The 25,956-nt window shown below is 41.6% G+C and overlaps 1 protein-coding gene across 23 annotated transcripts in view; it reads right to left on the bottom strand.

The window, feature by feature from the left end:
* Positions 1 to 2,733: 2,733 nt before the first annotated feature.
* SEMA5A (semaphorin 5A) overlaps positions 2,734 to 25,956 on the bottom strand; it is a 502,689-nt gene continuing 479,466 nt past the window's right edge. For 12 of the 23 annotated variants that reach the window (XM_078365673.1, XM_035291777.3, XM_035291780.3 and 9 more), the window contains 3 exons: positions 24,915 to 24,962; positions 18,603 to 18,814; positions 12,428 to 16,545 (listed from right to left, as the gene is read on the bottom strand). In XM_078365673.1, coding sequence (XP_078221799.1) covers positions 16,426 to 16,545; positions 18,603 to 18,814; positions 24,915 to 24,962 — 380 coding nt within the window. In that variant the 3' untranslated portion in view covers positions 12,428 to 16,425. Of the gene's footprint in view, positions 4,062 to 6,640; positions 6,924 to 8,183; positions 8,328 to 8,513; positions 8,653 to 8,701; positions 9,285 to 12,427; positions 16,546 to 18,602; positions 18,815 to 24,914; positions 24,963 to 25,956 lie in introns of those variants that run through there. The other 11 variants (XM_035291784.3, XM_035291786.3, XM_078365682.1 and 8 more) reach the window with 5 other exon arrangements.

Here is a 25,956-nt window from a genome sequence, read left to right as displayed (position 1 = left end):
CATATTCTTACGGCAGTTTGAGAACTGACTAATACAGTAAATTGGTACTGCAGAGAGTGACATGCTGTTGTAAAGATATCTAAAAATGTAGAAGTGATTTCGGAACTGGGGAACAGGCAGGTGTTGGAAGGCTCAGAAGAGTTTAGAGAACTCAGAAGAAGACAGGAAGATGTGGAAAAGTTTGAAATTCCTAGAGACTTGCTGAAGGGCTTTGACCCAAATGCTGATAGTGATATGGACAATGAAGTCCCAACTGAGGTGGTCTCAGATGGAGGTGGGGAACTTATTGGGAACTAGAGTATGGTCACTCATGCTATGCAAAGGGACTGGTGGCACTTTGACTCTGCTCCAGAAATCTGTGAAACCTTGAACTTGAGGGAGATGATCTAGGGTATCTGGCAGAAGAAATTTCTAGGTGGCAAAGCATTCAAGAGGAAGCAGAGAAAAAATTTTAAAAATTTGCAGCCTGACAATGTGATAGAAAAGAAAAACCTTTTTCTGGGGAAAAACGCAAGTGGGTTGTAGACACTTGCATTATGTAATAAGAAGCCAAATGTTAATCACCAGGGAAAATGTCTCTAGATCATGTCAGAAACCTTCATGGCAGCCCATCCCATTACAGGCCTAGAGGCCTAGGAGGGAAAAATGGTTTTCCAGGCTGAGCCCAGGAGGCCCCTGCAATATGCAGCCTGGGGACATGGTGCCCCACCTCCCAGCTGCTTCAGCTCCATCCCAGGCTAAAAGGGGCCAACATACAGCTTAGGCCATTGCTTGAGAAGAGGCAAGCCCCAAGCCTTAGCAGATTACCTGTGGTGTTGGACCTGCAAGTTCCCAGAAGACAAGAATTGAGGTGTGGGAAACTCTGCCTAGATTTCAGAGGATATATGAAAATACCTGGATGTTCAGGAAGAAGTTTGCTGCAGGTGCAGAGCCCTAATGAAGAACCTCTGTTAGCACAGTGCAGAAGGGAAATGTGGGTCAGAACTCCCACACAGAGTTTCCACTGGGGCACTGTCTAGTAGAGCTGCCGGAAGAGGGCCACAATTCTTCAGATCACAGCATTGTAGATCTACTGACAGCTTGTACCATGTGCCTAAAAATCCATAGGCACTCAATGCCAGCCTGTGAAAGCAGCTTCAGGGGCTACACTCTGCAGAGCCACAGGGGTGGAGCTGCCCAAGGCTGTGGGAGCCCACCTCTTGCATTAGCATGACCTGGACATGAGACAAGAATTCAGAAGAGATGATTTCAGAGCTTTAAGATTTAACTGCTGCCTCATTGGATTTCAGACTTGCATGTAGCCTATAGCCCCTTTGTTTTGGCCAATTTCCCTCATGTGGAGCTGGTGTATTTGCCCAATGCCTGAACCCCCATTGTATCCAGAAAGTAACTGATTTGCTTTTAATTTTTGAGGCTCATAAGTGTAAGGGACTCGCTTTGTCTCAGATGAGACCTTGAACTCGGACTTTTGGGTTAATGCTGGAATGAATTAATTCCTAAGGGGACTGTTGGAAAGGCATGATTGTGTTTTGAAATGTGAGGACATGAGATTTGGGAGTGGCCATGGTGGAATGATATGGTTTGGCTGTTTAGTCACCTAAATCTCATCTTGAATTGTAATTCCCATAATCCCCATGTGTTGTGTGAGGGACCAGGTGAAGATAATTAAATAATGGGAGTGGTTTCCCCTATCCTGTTTTCATATTGTAATTTATCATGGGATCTGATTGTTTTATAAGGGGCTTCCCTCTTTAGTTGGCTCTCATTCTTCTCTCTCCTGACACCTCTTGAAGAAGGGTGTGTTTGCTTCCCCTTCTCCCATGATTGTATGTTTCCTGAGGCCTTCCCTGTGAAACTGTTAGTCAATTAAACTCCTTTCTTTTATAAATTACCTAGTCTCAGATATGTCTTTTTTTTTTTTTTTTTCCGAGACGGAGTTTCGCTCTTGTTACCCAGGCTGGAGTGCAATGGCGTGATCTCGGCTCACCGCAACCTCCACCCCCTGGGTTCAGGCAATTCTCCTGCCTCAGCCTCCTGAGTAGCTGGGATTACAGGCACACGCCACCGTGCCCAGCTAATTTTTTGTAATTTTTAGTAGAGACGGGGTTTCACCATGTTGACCAGGATGGTCTCGATCTGCCGACCTCGTGATCCACCCGCCTCGGCCTCCCAAAGTGCTGGGATTACAGGCTTGAGCCACCGCACCTGGCCTCAGATATGTCTTTACTGCAGCATGAGAATGGACTAATACTGTGAATTTCCACTTTCCTCCTTGAATTAAAGCTCAAAGTTGATATTTATGCACTACCTTGCTATTTCCAGGTGGGTGACACATGCTAAAAGCTTGAAATTTACCATCTTACAAAAACAACCAAAACAAAACAAAATGAAAAAACCGAATAGATAATTATCCAAAGACTATAATCAAATGGTAAATGAACATTTAAAAAGATGTTCAATACCATTAGTCATTAGGAAGATCCAAGTCAAAACCATCATAGATATGACTTCAAACCCACTAGGGTGACAATAATCAACGAAAACAAGTTTTGGTAGGAAATGAAGAAACTGACACCCTCATACACTGCAGGTAGCAATTCAAAATGAGGCAGCCACTTTAGAAAACAGTTTGACAGTTCTTTAAAATGTTAAATATAGAGTTTCCATATAGCTCAGCAACTCTACTCTTAGATACACACCAAAGACAATTAAAAATATGTTTCCAGTCAATAATTTGTATACACATTTATAGCAGTGTTATTCATAATAATCAAAAGGTGGAACAAGCCAAATGTCTACCAACTGATGTATTTGTAAACAAAATGTGGTATGTCCATACAATGGAATGTTATTCAGCCACAGAAAACAATTAAGTAATGATTCAAACTGCAACATGAATAAACCCGGAAAACCTACTAAGTGAAAAAAGTCACAAAAGGCCACATATAGTATGCTTCCATTTTTATAAAATGTCCAGCATATGCAAATTCCATAAAGATCAATACAAGGTTAGCAGTGGGCAGCAACTGGGTGAAGGGGGAAAGGAGAGTAACTACAAATGGGTATGAATTTCTTTTGCATTGATGAACATGTTGTGCAATTGCACAGTAGAGATGGCTGTGCAACCTCATGAAGATACTGAATATAATTAAATTATACACTCAAAATAGAGAATTTTAAAATTGCATTGGTAAAAGATAAAGGAGGTTCAGTCTAGGATCAGGGATGTGTGTCAGGACTGCCATGAGCAATGGGAAGCCACACAATGCTATGAGGTGGTGGTAGATAGAAGAGCCCACACTTCTTGGGGGTGGCCTTTTATGCTCCTTGGAATAATAGACATGGCTCAGAGGACCCCACCTTCATCACATATTCCCATTTGTTAGGTAGATCTGCTGATATTCAATGGCCCATGCAGCCTTATCTCTTGTATGTCAGTAGTATCTAATGAGCAATGCCAAAATGCCCCCAGTCCCCAGTGGCCTTGATTTTTTTTTCACATTGTGAAAATTTTGTATTATCTTAGGGTTAGGGATTGGGGAGAAAATTCCAAAAAGTTTGATCTTTTTATCATCCAAGGCATAATCTTAACGGATTCAAAGAGATAGGGATTAAAAATAAGATTTTACTTGTATATCTGAGTTGTCAACTGAGAGTTGTACTTTATACCTTTTACTGGAAATTTAAGTTGCTTCCTTAGAGTATTACAAAAGATGAATAAAAGGTTTGTAAAAACAAAGATCATTTGCACTTATAGGTATTAGTACTATGGAAAACAAAAACAAAACCTTTTCATCAGGAAATTCATGCTTGACTCTTATTTATTCAACTAAATTTCCAGTTCAATCAACTGGTTGTCAATCAGTTCAATTTAAATCCAATTATATTTAATAAATTGTATTCCACCTGTCTCTTCATGTCTCTTCTTTCCCGATGCATCCTTTGACCATCTTGCTTTTCCCCTCCCTGCTGCCCTCTTGCTGTGTTTACTCCCAATCCATCTCTGTGTTAAGTCTCAATCCAGGAGTCACCTCACCTTTTCACTTGCACGGCTTTGGTACCTATGGTATAACAATCAGAGAAAGAGCTTGTGTCTGCCCACAGAGAACTTATTAAAATAATATAACTTACTTGTTCTAATGCTTTTCTTTCTGGTGTGTATATTCATTAGGCCTTGGCCATCCTGTCGCATATAGAGACTGCTATCAAATCAGAAACAGAAAATCAGCTTCTGCATCTTTTGTCCCTTCCCAGATGATCTTCAACATACCGTGCAAAGCCAGTAACAGTCCTCTTGGTCATTAAGCCTCACACTTCAAGACTTTTGAATGTGTAAAACGCTTTGCTTAAATGTGTGGTATTTGCTGCCATTAGACAGCTGTACTTTCGACCTTTTATTCCATTATTTCCATCTTATCAATCATCATTGCTTCAATATTAGGAACTGATACCCAAAGTCTTATCTCAAGAGTATGTGGCAGAGGAAAAATTAAACATTCAGAAAGATTCCCCATGAAGAAACAAATTAGCTTTTCATATACAACATTGGATCCCTAGGTTTTTGACAGGTTACTGGATTCTGTTTCTCAGACCTATGTTTCCCAAAAGCAACACAAAACTATTTCCCTCACCTGAGCCCGTTGCTTTGGAAACAGAGAGAAACCAGAGCTCTCCAGGCAAGAATTAAGCAGGACCGTCTTCCACTTTCCCACAAAGGAATAACCTTTTCTGACTTCAGAAATGAGGCATGTTTTACACATGTATGCATTCTTGTTGGTTAATTTCTCAAGTTGTTGATAGATATGTATTAAATTACAAAAGTTGAAGGTTCCAGTCTTGGTTAGCAGTAGCTACTTCCGGAGAATGTTGCTTGCCTCCCTGATTGTGAACTGCAGTTGTTTACTCCTGGGCCTCCCGTGAACACTCTCCTCATTTGTATGAAGCGTATATTCCATTCAGGCTCAAAGGCTTCTGCAGTCACCTTACCAATTTGCAAAACTGGTTCACCTACAACTTTAGGGTCTAAAGAGGGAAAATGGCTTGCACTGCTCCCAGGAAGAAAAGATGAATAGAGGTAGAATGAGTCCTTGAGTGACAATAATGACAACCACACCAGCATTTATTGGGAACTTACTGTATATCAAGCATTAATAGCATATCTTTCCATTTTATTTTGATACATGTTCTTTCTATATGTTACTGCCCTGTAGACTGATGAAAAGATTGAACTTCAGAGGGGTTAAGGAAGTCAATTGGTTGAGTCATTTATCATTTCTGGATCTTCAGGCTTGGTTAAGGCTCTCTGTTGGGTATTGAAGTAAAGCCCCTGCCCCAGCTCCCTTCTCCCATCATCCCTTGTCCATTTGAAGATGTAGAGTAGATCGAGGGAAATTTGATAAGGTAGAATCTTTATTTAGTGAGCTATTCCTGACTATAATGCTCAAGCAAAACACAGCAAAGTCTTTGTAACTTACCCAAATTTTTGTGAAATGCCTGATTTTAAGAACTTTTCCAAAGAATTATGGTTTCAAGTACAAGCAATAATACTGCTCACATAAGGAGAATGGCAAGCCCAGATTGTATGCCCTATTATAAAAACCTCATTAGTACCTGACAATGTTCATTTGTAATGGGCTTATCTCACATGTGCATGCTAACTGTGGCTGAAAATGATTTATCTTTTCAAGCAAGAAGAACATTTTCCCTTCTTGTAGTATATGCTTACGGAAAACAACATGTATTAATTTCAATTATTCAAATTTAGAATAGATGGAACATGTGTCAATGAATTATGCTATTGAATTATAACTACCAGTATTTGTGGAAAACAACATACCACACAGCCGCCCTCTTTTCTTTTGAGAAAGGCCCACCAATCCTGAATTCCATAAAATATTCTGGCCTCAGGAAAGAGAATAGCAGGAAATCGATTTTTTTTTCCTCTTGGGGGAGGGTTAAGATAAGATGTAAGAAAGTGGGTGGGGAGAAGCTCCAAGGTGGGAAGCCACTCATGGCATTTCTCCTGCTCAACTTTCTAAGTTAATATCAACTATGGGGCCAACCAATGATCTTCAACCCAACTTAATTTATAATCTCTTGGGAATTGTGGATTTACTATGTCCTCCCAATCTCATGCATTAGTAAATTTCAGTCTCTGTAAAGGACTCAATGCAGCTGAGCGAACAGCTGTTTATAAGGCATGAACCATGCCACCCTTCATTTTATCACTACCTATTAGCACAGTGGAGGAATACGGGAGCATTTCCAGCCATCTGTGCTCATGTGAATGTCTTATTTACTTTTAGATCATCTCCAGATTTTATAATAGGGGTGGAAAGAACTCTAAATGCAGAGTCAGGACATGTCTTTGAGCAAAGAGAGTTGGAAAGAGTATTTTTGTGAAACACTTTCTGAAGAGCTCACAGAGATTAAAGAGGTCTCCAAGATTTTGGACAGTAGTTTGAAATTTTTTAGTTATTTCTGCGAACAAGGCTGGAGGAAACACAGACTTGGTGGGGATTTGCCAAGCTGGGTTTGGACCTGGCTGCGCTTGCTTGGGTCCTCCAGAAATCCTCCTCCTCTCTGTAAAATCAGGGAATTTAACCACTGTCACTTTATGTCAAGAAAAACTCATGCATTAAAAAAATTCCATTGTTTCACCAAACACATTTTCTTGTAAATTCCAGCTAGAAAGGAAGTAGAGGAACAAATATATTGGTCCAAAGGGAGGCTGATGTGTTTTGGGATGCTGAGTGGAGGCGGCCCTGTGATTTGTGCTGTTGCCTGGAATCCACTCTCTGAATGGATGGTCCACTGTCATTTCCCATATATGTTCCTGGTGGGTATTTCCAGACATGTTGCTGCTGCCACCAGCATCCTTCTTTCAGAGAAGGGTGAATTCTTGTCACCAGGAGGCACAGGACCTCAAGAGAAGCAAAGAAGCCAGGTTACTTGTAACTACTCTCGGAAACAGGAGGTGACCTAGAGAAATTCCGAGGCAGCAGAGAGGAAGGAAAGTGAGTGGACAGAAACTAGAATGTAGATCTCTTCAGTACATATGCTTTGCTTTCAGAGGAAACATGGCCTGTGAATCCATCCCTGTGATGAACAACAAACAGTCTGGCATTTAGGCAAGGCCACTTAGATTAAGAATTGAAAATCATATTTCAGCAGTTTTCTCTGTTTTCATGGTAAGGCTCATTTTCAAAATATCACATTTTATTTCAAACTCATAGTTTCTATGTATTACATGAGGAATTATATTAAACGTAATTAATTATATTTGAGCTTTATTTCCTCCATCATGATTTTAGTAGCCCTAGTCTTAAGGTTTCTGAAACACACAAATCTATGTTTACCAAATGTGAACTTGAGCTTTCAGTCCTGGGTCTCAGTCTGACTGCAGGGGCGTGGTAAGAGCTGCAAATGCTTCCAAGAAAAATGTGCAGCAAGCAGATTAATGTGATAAAAGCAATCTCTAACCCCATTTTCTGTTTGACTATATAAAGAAAATCATATCTACTTTATAAAAAATAAAGCAAGAATAATTTCAGAAAAGTAATAGTTTCATATTACTTTAAGGGAAATTTCCTCTTGGACTAAAGACCCATAATTGTGCAGTTGGTACATTCAATCCTTTCTGCTGTTTTTTACAAATGGAGCTTGAGGAGATACTTTAAATGAAAAACTACATCATATATTTCAAATAGGTCCAGAAAGATATTTGAAGTCATATTTCAACTTATCTTTTAAAGCAAGTGAATAAAAGGAGGGGGATCTGGATATACAAGTATTTCACGAGACCATCTAAATATCAGAATATATATTACCAAGATTACAAATGTTCAGGAAAAAAATATAAGAAACAAATTTGTGGTATGACACTACTTATTCCATTCATTTTCTAAACTAATAGCCAATATATGTTATTCATGGAATGCTTTAAAATTTTAATTTTTCATTGCTTAATGAAAAATTAAGTAGTTTGGAGTTAAAACACTGTAATCCCTATAACATGCTTCACTAGTCCATATGTTTATATAGTTTTATTATGTTAATTTTTGGCCCTATAATAAGTGGGCTTTTTGAGCCTCTTGGTCAACTGAAAATTATATATAGTGACATACATCTATGTTTATATATACAAATATATGTATAGATGAGATACATAAATACATACATACATGTGTGTTTTTCTTCCTTTTTTAATGGGATCATGAACACTGAAATATGGCTTTCACTCAATAGGGTGGTCTTCCTGGGCCAAGCTTCTTATCTTTGTGTTTCTGCTGACTGACAGCAGTTCATTCACACCGTATTCCATTCTCCTTTGTTTTATGGAAAGAAGAATGGAATATGGTGTGTCAGAGAGAGGGTAAGTATAATACAAATCAATACATCATTCATCAATTAGACCTGATACCAACTCTTCATAAACAAAAAGCCTAATTGGCCTTCCTTGTCACATATTTCCTGTTACCTATGGAGATCTTTCTAAAAATGCTTGCATATACCTCATGTCCTGTCCTGGCCACAATCCAAAAGGCCTGAAGATTAAACAGGAGTGTTATGAGGTTTCTCCAGCAGGAAGTGGTCTGCAGGCTCACTCTGATGAAACTCACTCCTTCTAGCAGTGACCGTTGCTTAGCACCTCTGGAAAGAGAGCACACTCAGAGGCAATACAAAGAAAAATGCCACTAACTTGTCTCTAAATGGTAGTATTTATTTCAATGCTCACATACAATTGAATGAGAGAAACTATTTACATAAAACACAGGTACAAAAAATATAATACAATTTATACCGTACATAATCAGGATTCCCTTGTTTTATTCCCCCACAAATGGCAGCTAGAGATGGTAAGAAGGGGATTGCTAGGAAAGGGTGAGTGCCCACTCGGCAGTACTGAGGACAGATCTTCAAAGTGCTTTTTATAAAGACGAATAGGCTTGAGATACAGAAACTGGCAATGCACCAAGGGCAGAAAGAAAGCAAAACATATTCACTTCTGTAATAACTATTGTTTTTCTTTTAAACATGTTTTGTTTTCCCAAAGCTGAGGCTTGAAGCAGGTGTGAGTTGATTTCCACTGATTGGTTAGGTGACCTCTGAGCACCCCTACTCCAACGTCCACAGTGATCCAATGCAACAGATAATGAGCTTCCAGTTGCCACAATTCGTGTCTTCAGTTGATTTCAGAAAACAATGTATCTGTCAGGTGTCATTAAGCAGCAGTCTGAGATATGGACCTAGACAGCTCTTAGGAAGCGTTTAAAACCAGTGAGCTGATGGACAGGAAAGATAAAAGTCATGACCATTAGAAATTTCTATTGTGCACATGAACAAGAAGGTTTTAAGGAAAAAGGATTGAAACGAAGTGTGGTGTGCCCATGGTCCCCTCAGGAAGTACCCAGCAATCCATAAGCTTTCTAGCAGAGAAACCCAAGATCCATTCTGTCATTCAAACAAAGGGGAAACGTAAAGCTATCTCATTGTTTTAAAAAGCTAAATTATAATTAAGATATATTGTCTTTTAAAATTAAATTTAAGATCAGTAACTGTCTGCAAGCTTACCAAGGGCTGAAACTGGCTTTGGAGAAGGTTCACACACACACAAGGAAACAATCTCAAATAAGTTTATTTTGTGTCACAAAACAGCCAACACCAGATTAACACAGAATGAGGCATTTAACACTGGACAACATCTTTAAAAGTCACATCAAGCGGCATAACAGAAAACTTTTGCTGTGCACTTTTGAAGAATCCAACATTGGACCAAGTTTGTGCATTTTCTTGTAGATGATGTAGAATCTCAGTGGTGAATCTCGGTGCTTGAGTTAAAGGTTTATACTGTGCTTTGTTTCGAAGTGCAGAAGTTCAATTTGCTTTTGGCCAACAGTCATAGTAAAAGGGATAAACAATCAACTTCAGCAGAGATAACACTATTCCTTTTCTTAACCCAAATTAAGAGTGACAACTTCTGTGGACTTGTGAGGCAGTTTTGATATGAACTTAAACATAATCAGGCAATGTCGTAGGTTGTTGTCGCTCCACACCCACTGTACCTACACCAGCTGTCACCAGTCTGTCTGATTTTCCTATATCTATGGATTATCCTGAAGAAAACAGAAACAAAAACCTCTAACTTCAATAGGCATCATGTTGGCATTCTTATTACAGAACAAACACTATGATTTTTTTTTGGAAGACGTAAAAATTAAAGTGATGCTAGTTTCTAGAAGGCTGATGCTGAGGTTCCCTCTCTTCTGAGCATGCATTGTACCTACGCTGGTTCTACATCCCCAGTGAGGGCAAAAATCACATCTGAAGATGATGTGCTTCTTGATCATTTTCTATTCCTGAGTTCAAAGAGGCATAGGAGAATAATTTTCTTTAAAGTAAATCCAATCAATCTTCTGCTTCTAATTGAAACCAATAATATCCATATGAAATGATAAATGATCATGTTAAACAAGGCACTAGCAACTTTTTCTAGGAAATTAAACTATCCACACTTACAGAGAGGGCAGAAAATGATGCTCTCATTTTAGCAACATGATAAAATAGTTCTGATTTTTCAGAGTCCAGATTTTGCTCCAAGCTTGTATTTATCTAACATTTGAATCATTTTATTACTGCTATTCATCTAACATTTGGACCATTTGGCATTCAATTTCCAAAAAGCTGAGAAAGAACAGGATCACATTTGAACTACTGGACCCAGATTTTAGAGCACACAAGGAAACAATAGGGTGGGATACGTTTTCTGATTTAACCAGTTACTGCCATTGTTCCAACACAGTAAAACATATTTGCTTGAGCAAGAATTGATACTGACTCTGATTGTGGGGTAATAAGCTTGATTGCCTTTCTATGGAAGATAGGATCTAATATGATCCATCAAAAAGACTGTTCTGAGACAGCTTTCACTAGGAAGTGTACATTTCGTGCCAGGCTCTAAATTTGCTTTTGATAATGCCCTATATCACTTGCAATGTGAACTTTATTCTCAAAAGAGGAGCGGTTTCTCTCTCTCATGCTTCTGTAACATCTACCAAATTTCTGATAATGCAACAGATGACCACTGAATGTATCTCTGGTCTATCTGCTAAAACAATGTATACGATGCATCTTTAATATAAGTCCATAGGAAAGGGGTATGAAAGAGTTGTTTTATAAATCATCACCAAAAGTTCAACACACCAATGGAAAGGTACCTTTTCTATTGCCAAAAGAGAAAAGCATCAAGGATTAAAGCAACATATTTTCCTCTGCTTTTTCAGGTTACCAAAGCAGATAGATAACTTGATTGCCTTGGCTCAGTATTTGCAGAGTTAAAATAAAAATCTTTAAATCGGTCATAATTAATGATCTCAATAGGGGATAACAGCAGAAATAAACTTCACAATGATCCCTTATCTCCAAATATTTTATCTTACACTGGGCATGGCATTCCTTTTGTGCATTTCCAAGGTCAAAGTGAAGATTTCTCTATGTTCTCCGATTTCACCCACTGCCCAAAGAAGTAACGTGCTCAAATAGTGTCTAGTGTCTGATAAGATAAGCATAGGTAATTGTAGATAACCACAGATAATCCGATATTGGCAACATGCTTCCCTGAGTGCACCAGGAGGCGATGAAAGTCAGGATGAACGAACGCACTAGGGATGGCCGACACCATCTGTAAACTCCAGTTTGTACTGTGAGTGGTGAAGGCTTCACATGTGTGTTAAGGTTATAATGCCTTCATAGAAATTGACTACTAGAGCTGTGGGACTTAGGCACAGCACTGTCACGTGGCAAATGGTGATGCAGTTTATTGTACCAACTATTGGTACCTGTTGCCTCTGGTTCTGTGTCCCAGGGCCATCTCTTGAGATTGAAATGCTGAGGTCAATGGAGTTACTGCCAGTGCCACACACAAGAAAACCCCGTTGAAGTGTAAAGGACACCCGGAACCTAAAGAAAGCTGTTGGCCCAGGGACAAAGTTGATGAAGAAGTATCCTGACCCTGATGGCATTGGGGAAATATTTATGATTTATTCCAAAAGCCAAGGAACATTGTAAAGAAATAAATATTCATTTGTTTCTTTACAAATTCAAAATGCTAACAAGGCTGTGTTTAGACAAAATGATTAGCTGAGTATAGACTTGATAGATGTTTAAGGTAAAATTCCTTTGATATTCAACTATATACTCATGTATCCCATTAGAAGGCCATTTGGAGACTCCCTGCTGGGACTTTGTTCTTTTTTTTTTTTTTTTTTTGGATACAAGGTCTCTCTCTGTCACACAGGCTGGAGTGCTGTGGTGTGATCTCAGCTCACTGCAGCCTCAACCTCCAGGGCTCAAGTGATCCTCCCACCTTAGCCTCCCAAGAAACTGGGACCACAGGCATGCACCACCGTGGCTGGCTAAATTTTGTATATTTTGTAGAGATGGGGTTTTGCCATGTTGCCTAGGCTGGTCTCAAATTCCTGAACTCAGGCGATCTGCCCATTTTGGCCTCCCAAAGTACTGGGATTGTAGGCATGAGCCACTGCTCCTAGCCTCTGTCTGTGACTTTGACAGCACGATGCACTAATTCCACCAGAGACTGCAGTGTGAACATTCAGTAAAATAAGCTTTGACTTCCACAACTTCCATCCTTCTGCAGATAAATAGGGAAGTAAGGACACTCTTGGCTAAAACTCTTGCACTCCAGGCAGTTGATCGAGGCAGAATCCAAGGGTCAGACCCATGGACCTGTGAAGTGGGCCTCACCATTTCCAGGACCTGTCCATAGCACTCACTGGGGTGACCAGGTCCTGCCCTTCACGTCACCTACTTATCTGACTGTTTCCTCCATTTGCTTTTTGCTCTTTGGCATCACCTGCGAGCCAGTGGTGCCAGACCCCTGGTTCATCCCAGACCACAAGAACCTGAACAAAGTCCCCCTATGGACAAAGGTTTCTCCCTGGCAGGGATGGCCTCACATCCATTCACTGTTTATAATCTCCTTTCAATTCCTTTAGAACCTCGGCCCCACACACATTTATTAAAAGTTCTTTTTTTTTTCTCCAATATGAATGCTAATTCTAGTGAGAATCTACTTGAACAGGCTTAGGAGAACATCCCTACAAACACGAAGAAGTTGAGATGCCTCATGTAAGTTACAAATGGAAGCAGCACAGAAATGAAATATGCTCAGAGTCGAATGAGGAGTTCTGGAGGGAACGGCATGAGCCTGGAGACTGCAGCTCTTCTCTGCGGTGGAGCCTGACCCAGCACCCCTGGAGTTCCTTTGAATTCACTGAGTCCACATCATTCAGAGATGACAAAACCCCAGTTTCACCAAGGCCACATGACCCTGGAGCTATGGGGAAGGCCACATGCTGTGTGGCGGGCAGGAATTCTGTCCTTCTCCTTCCTGTAAAATGTCATTGTACTGTAAAATCACTACTAGATGGTGATGAGAGTCTAGCCTCAAGAAAGCACCCTGAATAGTCCTGGGGATCACTTTCAAAGAATTTAAACACAAGACTAAAGCCAGCTTCCTCATGAAAATCAGCCAATCTTCAAGTGTATTCAGAAATAACTTGAGATTTAAATAGTGATTAATGTCATTTTACATCAGGTTCAGACAAATGTAGCTTAAAACTATTTGTCGCTTTTTGTTCCACTTGTACCAAAAAAAGAAAAAGGAAGAAAGGAAGAATTAAATAAGAAAGGAAAGAAGAAAAGAAGGCAGGAAGGTAGGAAGGAAGAACCAAAGGAGGGAATGAAGAACGAAAACAAAGATAAAGAGAGAATGAAAAAGGTCATTGAGGAATTTAAAATGTGAACCACAAAATGTCAGCAGGACTCCCAAACAGCCCAGGCCTAAGGAAGAGCTGCTTTAAGAAGGAGGTGCTGAGAGGTGAGAGATGGCACTGTGAAGGCCCAGAGTGTGAGGGTTCACCCAGCAGGATGGAGTATGGAGACAGAACATGTGAATGGTAGTGACACCGTGATGGACAAACAAAACTAATTCCACAGCGGGTAAAAATACTAAGAGTATACCTGAAATTATCTAAGCACTTGCCATTCTATCAAAAAAGAGAGAGAAAGGAAGAGAGTGAAACAATTTTCCTTTGAATAGTGGGAAACAAAATGGGATTCTTTTGCAGTGCTAATTTCAAAGGTTTAGATCCTTAAGAACACAAAGAGTCTGGGGTGAGGGAAGGTGTTTTCCCAAGTCATTGCAAAAGACTCATTAAAGACCAGCTTAGATGCCATTTAGAAGCCATTTCCCATCAATTCCAGTGAAACATTCCTGAAATATTAGAATCCTCATTCCCAGGGGAAAGAAGTCTCTTTAAGCTTAAAAAAATAATAGAGAAGATTAAGAAATAACTAAAATGTGCTATGTGCTGCAAAGTTAAAATGTTTTTTTCCTATAAGAAAGTGATGAGATGAGTTGAAATATCCGATGAAAATCCAACCTAGGAACAATGAGGGAACCATCTGGCTAAATTTCCCCTGCTGAGTATGGACTTTGAGCATGTGCACATGGACAGAATACTCTTACATATAAGGAATGCGTGAGAGGCAGCAGGAAGTCCCCATTGGAAAGACCCTGAATGTCATTCATTTGCAGTCCAGAAGAACTTACAGAGCCCACCTGCCATTTTAATACTGTGTCATTTCTGTAAATTTGGGTATATGAGAATATTCGAAACCCAACACTATTCATTATTAAACATAGAATTCTTCTAACACTTTCTGAAATTGTTTCTTTAAATTGGAAACAAGGGTAAGGGTAAAAGCACATATGCTAATAAAATTCTATGTTCCTCAATACCCTTACTATATTTTTTTTTCACAGATCTGAAGGTTCATTTATCAGTGAGAGCATGTTTCCATGCCTACCCAGCACTTTCTCACATGCTCAGAGGCATCAGGTGAACATTTTCAACTGTGTTCTTATTTTCAATAATTATTCAATTAATTGCCATATGTTACATATCAATTGTTTGCGAGCAACGTGTATACATTTTTTTCTGGGGGCCTCTGTGAATGGTGTTATCACACTTTTAAATGCTTATCTAAGATCAGTGATGAGACCACTGGGTTCACAAAAACCCCTACTTCCAGCTATCCTGACTTCCCAAGATGCATCTTGAAATGCTGTTGCCTCCATGCAGGAAGAAGCGAGGGTGGATGGACTGGGTGGGTGGGAAGGCAGCACTGAAATAAAAGAAAAGGCACCAGAGCTGAGCATATCCTTCTCCCCTGGCCTGCAGGCAGGAATTAACAGCAGAAACCGGGGGTAGCACTTCACATGGACCCGGTGGACTCCAGAAAGCCAGCTTTACATGGGATTAATGCTCTTGATAGGGGTTGTTTGCCACACATTGGTTATATCAGGGAGATGAAAAATAAAACGTTATCATTAATATCAGTTCTTTCAATATTTTCTATAACATAAAAAAGTTGCTTTTAGTTATAATTTAGTACTTTCAATACTTTCGCTAATTGACATTATAAATGCACAAGTTTTTTTTTTTTTTTTCAGGGAGAGAGGAGGTGTGGAGTCTATCCAAATGCTAAGGAAGTGGTTGGTTATTTTACAGACTGGCTCTTCAGGACGTCACTATGGACCAGACAAGTGGGCTTCCAGGCCAACCGAATGGCAAGGAGCTCCCAGAAATGCCATGAAATCCAAAAGTCTGAATAAGGCGAGTTTTGCAGCAGCCTGCAGAATATGCCCATGCTTCATTGTGCCTGCACCTCTGCTCTACTCCCTCTACCAGCAGAGGCACAGAAACTGCAACAGGAATGAGGTGGGGTACCTCACAGTCTACTGTAACCTCTGCAGGTGTGGGCCAGGTGGAATTCCTGGGCTTCCCTGGGCAAGATGAAAACACACAAGTTGGTTTTGAGAATCTAATAGCTTTATCCAGATTTGGAAGATGTGCAATCGGTGGTGAATAATTGTTTGGCTACATTCTTTTTCTTCATTTTATGAAATATTACGGACCTAAGCACTTCTTGCGGAGGGAGCAGGTGTCTCAGAGACAGTGCCTATTTTCTTGAAATAAAACATCATGAAGATTTAAGCTCCAAAGAAAGAAGACATTCACATTTCTAAAGACTCCTTCCCATGGGGGTGGCACATTTATAAAATAAAGCTCAAAAAACAAACCAATGGACTTCCCAGAGAAACGGGCTGAACACAATTAAAAACTTCACGCCCTGGCTCATTCAACAATGGTCAAGATTTTCAGGATGCCATATTTCGATTTTTGTTGCTTTTAAAGACGTGTATTTTTGGCAGCAATGGGACACTCTGGCGGCTTGAAATGTATCCAAACTTCAACTCTGAAGCCTCAGAAACAGGGGAGGTCATGGGGCACAGGCCTTGAGAACTGGGGATTTACAAGAAGCCAAAAACATTAAGCGCTATTAATAATCATCATAATTATTGAGATCTGTAAAGTAGGCGTTGGAGTAGGTCTTCCCAGTGAGATGTGGGTTGAAGTATTTGTTTCTTTCCTCTAGGATCAAGTTGTTTTTGTTAAATGCCTGGAAAATATATGAGAAAAAAACAACCAAGTTTAAGAATGCTAAGTAGCATTTCAGAAAGGATATAATGAGGATGACTATGATGCTGAATTTGTGCTCTCTGCTAAGTTTCCATTATTTTAAAATATGTTTTTTCGATCATGTGCTTCCCCAGATGATTTGCCTCATGGAGGCCTTGCCTAATTATCAGAATAAGGTTGGCAGTTTGTGATATCTTCTGGTTTATTTTTCAACTTTAGTTACGAAGTTTCCAATAGAAGCAGGGGTTTAGAAAACCTAAATCTAAATCTCTAGAAAACTTAAAACGCTGATGATTTCTGATTAACAGACATTTTGAATGTAACTGAATATATATAACTGAATTCATATTCATATAACTGAATAAATATGTAAGTAGCTTTCAGATGTCCATGGGTGGGTGTATTTGTCAGAGAGACCTTGGCAGAACTTATTTAAGTAAGGGCATCAGGTTTCAAATGCCTTAATTTCTTTTCATCCTGAACTTGTTAGAAGGTGATCAGTGTAGCCGTTTTCTCTTAATAGTTATTAAAGTCACCTGCAGTTTCAAACAGCCCAAAATGAGTCCATAGGCGATAAATATTGAGAGGACTAAAATGAAGATGAAGAAGAGTGCACAAGGCCATCTGTCCAGGATTAGTCTGGGCAAAGTATCAGAAAAGAAAGTTCTGGAAGGATTCATTAAAGACTGGGCAGCTGTCCATGCCTTCAAGGCCCTTTGCCTTCATGGCAGAAACATTTCTGATTATCTTAAAAGTGGCTGTTGAATCTTAAGTGGGAACACGAGGCTGGGTAAATTACCTTCTGAAGCCTGTAGTAACAGTGGCCAGAGACCAGCTGGTGTGTTGGAATCATGCTCAGAGGAGCTGATTTCTTGAGATCTAAATGTTTGTTTCAAAAGCTCTTGTTCACGGAAAGAGCTTGGGCTCCTCTTCAGGCCTCCTCCTTATTCCAGGAGCTCACTTCTGAGAGGCCAGGAGGGGTGTGTTATTCATTCCTGGTGCTTCATTCCTTAAATCTACCATCTGAGTTGGGGGAGATGCCAATGGCTTGTGGATCATCCAAGGGGAAAAGTCAATTGGTGTGTCTCCATCCAGGTGGTAGAGAATAGAGGCCACATGGCTGAGAGGAGACAAGCATGGACACGTGGCTCCTGGGACGTAAGGTCTCCCAGCCACATGAAGTCACAAAGGCTAAAGATATTCCATATTCTCACATAGGGAGGAAATTCAATTTCAAAGAAAACCACCACAGCAGAGAAAGGGCATCAAAATACTCCCTACAAGTTTTAAGGGAAACCAGATACCTAGCAGGAATATCAAAATTCAGTTAAACTTCGTGCAGGAGAAAGCCCTTTATTCATGTGGGTAATAAGGGAGGTTGGGTGCAAAGGGCCAAAGCCTTGATGTCTTTCCAGCTATTCCCCTCACCTCTGGGGTATACACACAACAAAGCCTCATGTTCTTTAGAACATTTAAACCTCACAACAGCAGTACGGGAGCATGCACTCTATCCATTTTACAGATGAAGAAACTAAGGTTCAAGGAAGAAAGGAACCTGTACTCTGAACCATAATGCAAAGTGCCTCAAGTAAAAACCACGTTTATTTTGCTAGGCGCTGTTCAAAGCATTTTAGGTAAATTACCCTATTTATTCTCATTTTTTCCAGTTAATAGAGGAGAAAATGGTGGCTGATTGAATAAGAAGAACTAGCATAGGTTTACCCAGCTGGACATGGTGCTGACCTGTGAGCAAGGTTTATGAGGTTCTAGGCTGAAACCCACCCCCTTCCTCCTCAGAATGTGAAGGGAACTGGCCATTTACTCTAAACTTCTGGGTCGAATCCTGGGTTAATCACTCAATGGGGAAATTCAGAACATACATCACCCAACACCAGTACCACACTTTTACAGCAAGCAGAGCTGAAAAGCCTTTACTCTGCTTGAACATGATTTAAAGACAGCTTTTATTATAATAAAGGCAGGGTCCACCTGCCTTCTGTGCACACCTGGCCACCACTGTCACTGCCGACTCCTTACCTTGATGGCCTCCACCGAGTCGTACTTGTCCAGTTTGTTGATGTGGTTGGTTATGCTGGTGTTGAGAGGGGCAGGCGATACAGGGTGGATGACAGTTGCATCGTGGGATTGCTGCTGGTACCGCTGGCAGTAGGTGTAGACGAGCAGGGTGAGGAGGCAGCCGAGGATGGAGCTACTCAGCCCCACGGCAATCATGTGGAACATGTTGAATTCTAGGGGGACAGGAGCAAATTGATGCTACACTTGAAAAGAACACCCTGCCTGGCTACTCAAAGTGCTAGATGAAAAGAGAAAGTCACAATGAAAAGTTTAAGAAATCATCATTCTTCAGTCTTTCCTTGGAAACGTCATGGCCATCAAGGAACTTCCCCACAGTGAGCACAGGATAGTTGAAGTTCCTTCTCTTATGGATGATAGCCAGTCTTTTGGAGTGACCTTAAACTTTAATACACTACCAGAAGCTTTTTTTTTTCATTTGAAGGTTTGCACAACAGCGTTCTTCTGCTTCAACTGCAGCCCAATCCATGGTGGACAGGGTTTCTGCAGAAAAGGTTATTCATGCTCCTCAGTGGGTTGAGCCTCCCTGTGTGCAGCAGGGCTGTGTCCTGACGTCAAGGGAGAAGCAGCTACTCTTCCAATCTACTGCTCACCTGCAAGCCAGACTGCTTTTAGCCCTCTCTCTATTTCATCTGATTTAAAATGTTTCCTGTTCACATAAACTCATATGTTTTTCATTATATTTTTCAAGTATGAATACATACATATTAGAAAGTGCCAAACAGTCAATAGGAAAAATAAATCCTTCTTGCCCAGAGGTAACTATTATAAGCACTTTCTCCTGTGCCCTTTCAGAGATGCTCTGCACACTTACGTGCTCTGCGTGTGTGTGTGGGAGGGGCGTGGGTGTGTAAATACTATCCTGTGTACCACTTTTCTCACTTATGTTCTATTTTGGAGGTCTTGTCAAGAAAATGATTTACTAAAAAGAAATAAGGAATTTGTGTTACGTGAATAAAATATGATCTTTTAAATGGTCATGGAATGACCTTCTTTTACTACTGTCTTCCTGTTTTGTGGCATCTTTTCTGTTTCACTGAGTTATTCTCCTGGAGTTATAAATACATAGCATTCAGAAAATTCTCCTGCATGGACTTACAGCTGTAAAATAGCATTGGCTCGAGTGACACAAGGCACCATAGAAAGGCCTGTGTGATGTCTGAGTAAACAAGAAAGACACAGATATTCCTGTGTTGGTGAAATACACTATCAAAGTTTCAAGCCTTTCAGGAAACGAAGGCAGCATGTGGTCAGCACCACAGAGCTGGGCTCCAGAAGAATCAGGTGAAGCAGAACAGGTGGTTATCTTCCTCTGTGTTGTTGGAAGCAAGTGGCTGCTGCCCATGGGGTACTGGCCGCATGTGCCCTTGCTCAGAGCACATCCTGAGGACACCAGCTTTCCCCCAGTGTGTCCCCTCCATATACCACCAGAGTGAGGGGCAGGGTTGCCAATACCTTTCCCTGACCTGTCAATCCTACACTGAGTGGGACAATTGGAGGTATGTGCTGAGTATCACTGCAATGCTGACAGGCCTGCCTGGCTGCAAAGAAAGGCCTTCAGGGCTACGGTAACAATGAGAAGAGCCTGCAGGTTTGCCCCTGCACCCAGAGCCTAGGTGCATCTTAACCATCCCAGTCTCTTCCCCAGGGATTTTCTGAGCTGCCTCCCCTGTGCTCATGATCTTCACCACCTGGAAGGGACTCCACCCTGCCAATGCTGCTCTACAGGGCTCTGACACTTGGTGTCAAAGGGAGGGACACTGTTCACTGAGTGGTGGCCAGATCTAGGTCTGTGGGGCTCTGTTTGAGTCCTTCCTGAACCTCATGTAACCCTACAGTGGTGGAGAGGCCCCAGGGAAGCTGAACCTATAGTCAGGAGATGCCATCAAGACCTCACGTGTGATACTGGTAGAGGCTAGATACCTCTGTCCCTAAATCCTGAGCTTTTCCCTCTAAGCTGTGCTCCTTGGCTGCTCCAGACACTGTGTTCCAGGAACCCCAGGACTCTGGAGCTGGATCTGCCCCTTCAGGTGCACGGACACTGTGAAGGAAGGCTGCCTTCTCTCTGGCTCACTGTAGGGAAGAACTTACAACACACTCCTGACCACTGAAGTCCCAGTGGATGATGCAGTTCCTAGCACAGGTGCCCAGTGTACTCAGCACTAAGGGCTGGATCATCTGGGACGACAGCACTAGAACATTCCACAAGCATCACCCACTCCCTGACAACCACCTCAAATTCCCACTTCCAGCTGAGTTGGTCAGTGGTTTCAGAATCTGTGGCCTTTCCTGACTCTGTCATGAAGCCTCTAGGGCTGGAGAACTCCCAGCCTGGGACAGGTGGATAAAGCATCCGGGGGGCATTCCACCTGCAAACACTAGGACTTTCACTGTAACACTGAGGCTGTACTTAGATAAGCAAGAGCCGATTTCACAGGAGTTCTTACTTCTCTGTACTTCAGCTGTTAGCGCTCCCCAGGTCAATGCCTTGAACCGATGGAAATACTCCCTGCTCACTGATAGCTCATCTTCCATTATAACATGGGGAAGACGCATGACGGTCTCCATGTGCAGATACTGTGTCATTAGTCAAATGAACCATTCCAGCAGGTGCCTGGGGAAGGCTGGGGCCAGCTGACACCTTTATAATGATTACATCATATTATGTCATTATGTGTTTGTGTCTCATGCAACTAACAATAGTTCTCTAAGATGAAAAATTTCAATGGAAGCACATTTTTCTGCATGGGGAAAATAGTGCCCATTAAATTTCTTCTGAATGTGCTTACTGTGGTTCTTTCCTTTAAATATTATTTTCTGCTCCTGATTTCAGTCAGTAAAGATAGCATACAGACCAACTACCCTGTTGGTTCAATTAGCTAATTTCCTGTATAAAGTGTGATTGATTTTCCAACAAAATGAAAAAAATACAAATGAAGACGCCTATGTTGTCAGAAACATGCTTGCTTGGTAACTGTTTTCAACTATTAGCCCTACAGTAGGATTCATGTAAACTGCCTATGCTATTGCGCCAGTGTCACGCTGCCTGACCTAAAAAAAAATCAGTTCTGAATATCCTAGAGTGGTTCAAGTTCCTGTGATTTAACCAACAGCCTCTCAAGGCTTGGTACAGCCACTAGGCAGCTGGTTCAGACACACAGAAGTAGTATTTTAGAGTGGGGATGGGCTTTACACCATGTTCTCCTGGGTGCTCAAGGCCCTTGAAGATCTTCCGCAGAGTAACTCAGTAGGGCTCAGCAGGAGGAAAGCGAACTGCACACGTCTGACGGCAGGCACTACTGTCTAGCCAGCTCTGCTGAGGCATCCGCTGTTTCAGCCTCAGGCTCTGCGTAGCCTCCCTGAGAATGGGAACACTTATAAACTCTGTTCAACCCTTGATCTACACTGTCTTTGATGGCAGAAGACAGTCCTGGACCCTGTCTGTTGTCCAAGAGTGTTACCTACCCAGGGAGGCTGTGGCTCCAGCATCCTGAACACAATGCTTTTGAATACTTATTATCATGGTTTCCTTCGTAAGGTGCTCTGCGTTCAAAACTCACACTGGAGCTATTGGCTGAATTCTGTGTGTGCACTTGGGCAAGTGACATCACCGGTCTGAGCCTCAAAGTCTCCATTTATAAAATGCAGATTAAATATATGACCACTGTTCCTTTTCTAAAATTCCTCAAATTCCTCAGTGTAAAATCTCAGGAAAGTAATGTTTCATCAGTAATCTGGCAGCAAAATGTCACCGACCTGACCCACTTTTCTGTAGAGCTGACCAGAATTGCTAGGAAGACCCTTAGCATCTTCACTTTTTCAGCATCTCACAGCAGTATTATTAAAGAGATTGGCTGTAGAACAACCCCAGACCCTGTGTGGGTGTCATGTAATATAGAGTACAGACCCCACATACCCTTCTACCATCTAAAAACTGCTGAGTTCCAAAACCCTTCTCTATCTCCAGAGGTGTTACATAAAGAACTGTGGCCCTTGGCACCTACATGAATGCTCCTTGTGAGGACCAGATGGGCTTTGCACCATATTCATGTCTAAACCATGTAAAACAGTATATAGCACACAACTACTGATCTAAAAACATTAGAGGGTACTAATCGGTATGACCATTTTTTTTTGAGACCGAGTTTCACCCTTGTTACCCAGGCTGGAGCGCAATGGTGCGATCTCGGCTCACCGCAACCTCCGCCTCCTGTGTTCAGGCAATTCTCCTGCCTCAGCCTCCTGAGTAGCTGGAATTACAGGCACGCGCCACTATGCCCAGCTAATTTTTTGTATTTTTAGTAGAGACGGGGTTTCACCATGTTGACCAGGATGGTCTTGATCTCTTGACCTCGTGATCCACCTGCCTTGGCCTCCCAAAGTGCTGGGATTACAGGCTTGGGTATGACCATTTTTATGTGAACTGGTTGCATATTCATCTTGTAGTTGGATAGTTGGATTCCGTATTAGTGACAGTCAGTTAGTGAACTCACTCTACCGCCTTCACTCAGACACCTGACATTGCCCTTCTGAGGCACTGGAGTCTCTGAGGATATGACTGCTGGTCAGAGGGACTGGGGATGCTGGGTGCCCATCATAAGCTCAATGTCCTTCACAAAACTGACACAGAATGCGTGTTCAGCAAGGATTACTGATTTTTTTTTTTTTTGAGACGGAGTTTCGCTCTTGTTACCCAGGCTGGAGTGCAATGGCGCGATCTCGGCTCTCCGCAACCTCCGCCTCCTGGGTTCAAGCAATTCTCCTGCCTCAGCCTCCTGAGTAGCTGGGATTACAGGCACGCACCACCACGCCCAGCTAATTTTTGTATTTTTAGTAGAGATGGTATTTCACCTTGTTGACCAGGATAGTCTTAATCTCTTGACCTTCAGATCCAACCGCCTCGGCCTCCCAAAGTGCTGGGATTATAGGCATGAGCCACTGCGCCCGGCCTCAGGATTACTGAATTAATGAGTAAACTAGCAGATTGCTGACTGAGTAGACAGAATGTCACAGATAGCTTTTTTTTTTTCTTTTTAAATGAGGGGTCTCATTCTGTTGCCCAGGTTTGAGTGCAGTGGCATGATCTAGGCTCACTGCAACCTCCACCTCCCAGATTCAAGAGATTCTCCTGCCTCAGCCTCTCTGAAGGCTGGGATTATAGGTGTGTGCCACTGTGTAGGCTAATTTTTATATCATTTGGTAGAGACAGTATTTCACCATGTAGGCCAGGCTGGTCTGGAACTCCTGACCTCAGGTGATCTGCCTGCCTCGGCCTCCCAAAGCGCTGGGCATGAACCACCATGCCCAGCCAGTAAGCTCTTAATCAAAGTACTTAGTAATGGTAGTCAGAAATGATAAGTAAATTCCTGAAACATGCCAATGAAGCTTCAGGTTCCATGAGAACATGTCAGAGGCAATGCCTGTTGGGCTGGGCTCTCTCGGACACCCTGTGGAATGGATTAGGGGAGCAAATGGGAATCTATCATCATCAGCCACATGTGTGGAAGGGAAGGCCTCACTGTAGATATTGGCTTATATTCTGAAAGGCGGACATGGGCTGTTCCTTGGTCATTGGACAAGCCAGCCTCTCTATCCAGGCATGTTCATGGCACAGACAAGTACTTTATGGGTATATGTAAGGCACAGACTGCAAGGTCCAAAGTTATCATGCACTTGAACCAGACAATGTTGTCTTTGACATTCATGCTGGCTGCAGCTGTGAAAAATTCCTCTAGCAAGTACACGGCAAGTATAACCTTATGCCTCATTACAATTTAGTCATTCCAGTGGGTTGGAGATTGGAGGCTAGCTTCCATGGATTTGTACTGTACATATAAACAAATGATTTGAAATGTACTTTACTCATGAAACTCCACAGTGAATATTGAGACCACTGGTTCATAAAGCTGAGCGTCCATCAGAATCACCACAGGGCTAATTAAACCACTGACTGCTGGGCTCCTCCCAGGGAAGTCCTGATTCTGTGGATCAGAGTAGGGCCTGAGGATCTGCATTCCCATCAGGCTCCCAGGCCACCCCCAGGATGTAGGTTTAGGCACCCTACTTTGAGAACTACCCATCTGTATGTCAAATATTGACTACCTTATGCCAAGGTAGCATGCCTGGGATCCATAACTTTTCTCCAGCTTGTCATTCTTGGCCAAGAGGCAGAAACATTATAGAAAACATGCAAGAAGGGAAATGATTAGAATATATCAGTATACCCATTAAAATTACTTAAAAGGAAGAACATACCTCCACACCTTTTCTCTTCTACGCTACTGGATCTTGCCACAGATACTTCTGGAAAAACAAAAGTTGAATCACAACAACATGTAAAAGGTGTTGGGAAGACAGTCCACATTCATGCTTCATGTACGTTTGTCTAATGGTTCTGGATTTTATGTGATGCAAAGTTTCAAAAGCCTGATTAATTGTCAGAAAAACTGTACTTGTTTCTTTGTTTTAACCAGCCTGATATGGATTTGAATAAATCACCTTGACTAAGGACAGGTGGGATCCATTTATCACAGAAAGATAATGGATGGTCCCTTGGGCTGAAAGCAGGGAATGTGCTCATTTTCCTCCAGCCAGGGAGGAACCCCCCGGCTCTGCCCAAGACACAGTGTACTCCTGTGGTATTGCTGCTTCCTAGACTTGTTCCAATAAAGCCAGTGTTGTCACCTTCCCGGCAGAGGGAAGGCCCCTTCACCAGAGCTCATGGACGTCTCTAGAACAAGTGAAGTCCTCTTCAGGAGGATTTTGATGCATGCCACATATGAAACCTACAGAAGGTGCAGGAAGAGGCCACATCTCCTACGTGTTCTAACTCCTGAGGATAAAATACCACTTCAGGAGTCCAGAAACATCATTCTTTCCTGTATTCATTTTATATTAGATAACAAGGAATAAAAATATGTCTCTGGTTAACAAGGACAACAATTACAACCACTCTTACAGTTCTGTAAGGTACGTGATTGAGGTATGGTATACTACTTTTCTCTAAAATATTATCATTTGCATAAAAGAAGAAAAACAAAGAACTGGCTTATAGAATTCAACCCTATTTTCTATTTACCAACAACTACACACTGACTTCACCAGGAAAAGCTGGTAAAATGAGGGCCAACCTCTTCTCCAACAGGAGAATAATGATGCATTTTCTACTTTCCCAAGTATATTAAAGATTGCATAAAGAGAATGGCCCTTTTTCTCTGTGTTCCCGTGCATATACAGGGAGCACTGCCCAACATTTAAGCTAGTATTAGAATAACCAAATAACCAAATCATATTTAAT

Source organism: Callithrix jacchus, chromosome 2, assembly GCF_049354715.1.
Source record: "Callithrix jacchus isolate 240 chromosome 2, calJac240_pri, whole genome shotgun sequence".
Lineage (NCBI taxonomy): Eukaryota > Metazoa > Chordata > Mammalia > Primates > Cebidae > Callithrix > Callithrix jacchus.
The sequence above is the reverse complement of the archived record's forward strand: the minus strand, read 5'-3'. Positions and strand labels throughout refer to the sequence as shown.